Consider the following 2500-nt stretch of genomic DNA (forward strand, 5'->3'; position numbering starts at 1 on the left):
AGAGTGAATCAGGTCTAAAGTGAGGTTGCAGGTCTGAAGTGAAGGTACAGGTGAGTGTGGATCAGGGAGAAGGTCAGTCTGCAGGTGAGAGTGAATCGGGTCTGAAGTGAAGGTACATGTGAGTGTGGATCAGGGAGAAGGTCAGTCTGCAGCTGAGAGTGAATCGGGTCTGAAGTGAAGGTACAGGTGAGTGTGGATCAGGGAGAAGGTCAGTCTGCAGGTGAGAGTGAATCTTGTCTGAAGTGAAGGTACAGGTGAGTGTGGATCAGGGAGAAGGTCAGCCTGCAGGTGAGAGTGAATCAGGTGGAAAGTGAGGTTGCAGGTCTGAAGTGAAGGTACAGGTGAGTGTGGATCAGGTAGAAGGTCAGTCTGCAGGTGAGAGTGAATCTTGTCTGAAGTGAAGGTACAGGTGAGTGTGGATCAGGGAGAAGGTCAGCCTGCAGGTGAGAGTGAATCAGGTGGAAAGTGAGGTTGCAGGTCTGAAGTGAAGGTACAGGTGAGTGTGGATCAGGTAGAAGGTCAGTCTGCAGGTGAGAGTGAATCGGGTCTGAAGTGAAGGTACAGGTGATTGTGGATCAGGGAGAAGGTCAGTCTGCAGGTGAGAGTGAATCTTGTCTGAAGTGAAGGTACAGGTGAGTGTGGATCAGGGAGAAGGGCAGCCTGCAGGTGAGAGTGAATCAGGTGGAAAGTGAGGTTGCAGGTCTGAAGTGAAGGTACAGGTGAGTGTGGATCAGGGAGAAGGTCAGCCTGCAGGTGAACAGCCTGAAGCATACCGAGCCTTCGGCTGGGCGTTGTGGGTTTGATCCATTATTGATGGTCCGGTGGGCCGCTGGCAGGGATTACTCATGTCTTAGATCACTTTGAACATGAAAGCTTTGCGTTTAGAGCCCAAAGCTTCAGAGAACACTGCACACTTCCCTTCTAAAGGCCAGGCACCATCCAGCATGTGATTCAGCCTGTTCAGAGTTTACAGTATCAATCCGTGTTAGAATAACGTTCCGTTTCCGTCTCTCCTTCAGTTCCCAAGGATGATCCCAGGTGCCGGAGCTTTAACGAGGGGCAGTCGGAGGACTACAAGCGGCTCGCTCAGGTGGCTCATCTCAAATTAATTAGATTATCTGTTTAATTAATGAACTCAAAATTCTTTTCCAAGGACAAGAGGAGATGGCATTACATTCAAAAAGCAGTAATACTTTATTTTGGGTTCTAGATATTAACCAGGCAAGATATTAAGTACAGAGTCGTACACAGTCAGGATCTGTTTATTCGATACAAGCTGAACTGATTCTGGGCTGTAATACCAGGCAGCGATTACTGTGGTTCTACTGGGTTCTAACCATTTACTCCGCAAAACAAACCTTGTATTTTATCCATTTTACTCCGTATAACTGATGCACTACTTGGAGGAGCTTCAGATTCACGTTCCTGGTAAATCGAGTGACCTCACGGTCAAATTTAGTGTAAGTTTATAGTGCTAATAATTATAGGATGTTTTACTGTGTTCTTTAATATCTAGAACCTGTTATTCATTTAAATATCATCTAGTTAAACTGTTGGAACTCAAAATCATGTTAGCTAAAATAAATATGTAGTACTTTGGAAATTGTATCCCACAGTTACCCAGTTAATATCTAGAACCTGTTAGTCATTTTAGCATAATTGTGTTGGACGTTTTGGGATTTACCATCATGTTACCCAAAATAATTACCTAGGATATTATATGCCACACTTACTAAGTAAATATCTAGAACCTCTTAGGCAACTACATACCATCAAGTTACCCAAAATATTTTTGTAGTACTGTGGAATTACTCAGTTAATATCTAGAACTTGTTTAGCATTTCAGTGTATTTAAACTTCTCAATTCTTATCTAGTTGTACCCCATGATTAACCGGTTTATACCTAGAACGTTAGTAATTTCAGTGTAATCACCGTCAGTTTACCCAAAATAGTTATCTAGTACTTTGGAGCTTATACCTCATACCCAGTTGAAATTTAGGACCTGCTGAGCATTTCAGTGAAACTTTCTTGGAGCTTGCAGTACTGTTACCCAGGATACTTAGTGCTCAAAAACAGTTAATATCTAGAACCTGTTTAGCATTACAGCGTAATTTAGTTAAGATTTCTCAAACCTTATCACAGTGTACCCCAAAATAATTATCTAGTACATCAGTTTTACCAAACGCCTACTCAATTCATATCTAGAACCTGTCTGACATTTCAGTGTAATTTAGTTGAACGTCTCCACACTGACCATCATATAACCAAAATGATTATCTAGTACATCAGTTTTACCAAACGCCTACTCAGTTCATATCTAGAACCTGTCTGACATTTCAGTGTAATTTAGTTGAACGTCTCCACACTGACCATCATATAACCAAAATGATTATCTAGTACATCAGTTTTACCAAACGCCTACTCAGTTCATATCTAGAACCTGTCTGACATTTCAGTGTAATTTAGTTGAACGTCTCCACACTGACCATCATATAACCA

The 2500-nt window shown here is 42.1% G+C and overlaps 1 protein-coding gene and 1 long non-coding RNA gene across 17 annotated transcripts in view; both read left to right on the forward strand.

The window, feature by feature from the left end:
* Positions 1-687, forward strand: part of LOC119264296 — a 3056-nt gene extending 2369 nt beyond the window's left edge. For 6 of the 9 annotated variants that reach the window (XR_005130959.1, XR_005130956.1, XR_005130955.1 and 3 more), the window contains exon 3: positions 32-687. This is a non-coding gene — a long non-coding RNA (uncharacterized LOC119264296). The remainder of the gene's footprint in view (positions 1-31) is intronic. The other 3 variants (XR_005130957.1, XR_005130954.1, XR_005130960.1) reach the window with 3 other exon arrangements.
* Positions 1-2500, forward strand: part of akap9 (A kinase (PRKA) anchor protein 9) — a 177867-nt gene that overhangs the window by 85329 nt on the left and 90038 nt on the right. For all 8 annotated transcript variants that reach the window (XM_037542727.1, XM_037542729.1, XM_037542732.1 and 5 more), the window contains one exon: positions 1020-1090. In XM_037542727.1, coding sequence (XP_037398624.1) covers positions 1020-1090 — 71 coding nt within the window. The remainder of the gene's footprint in view (positions 1-1019; positions 1091-2500) is intronic.

This window comes from Pygocentrus nattereri, chromosome 11, assembly GCF_015220715.1.
Source record: "Pygocentrus nattereri isolate fPygNat1 chromosome 11, fPygNat1.pri, whole genome shotgun sequence".
NCBI classification, from domain to species: Eukaryota; Metazoa; Chordata; class Actinopteri; order Characiformes; family Serrasalmidae; genus Pygocentrus; species Pygocentrus nattereri.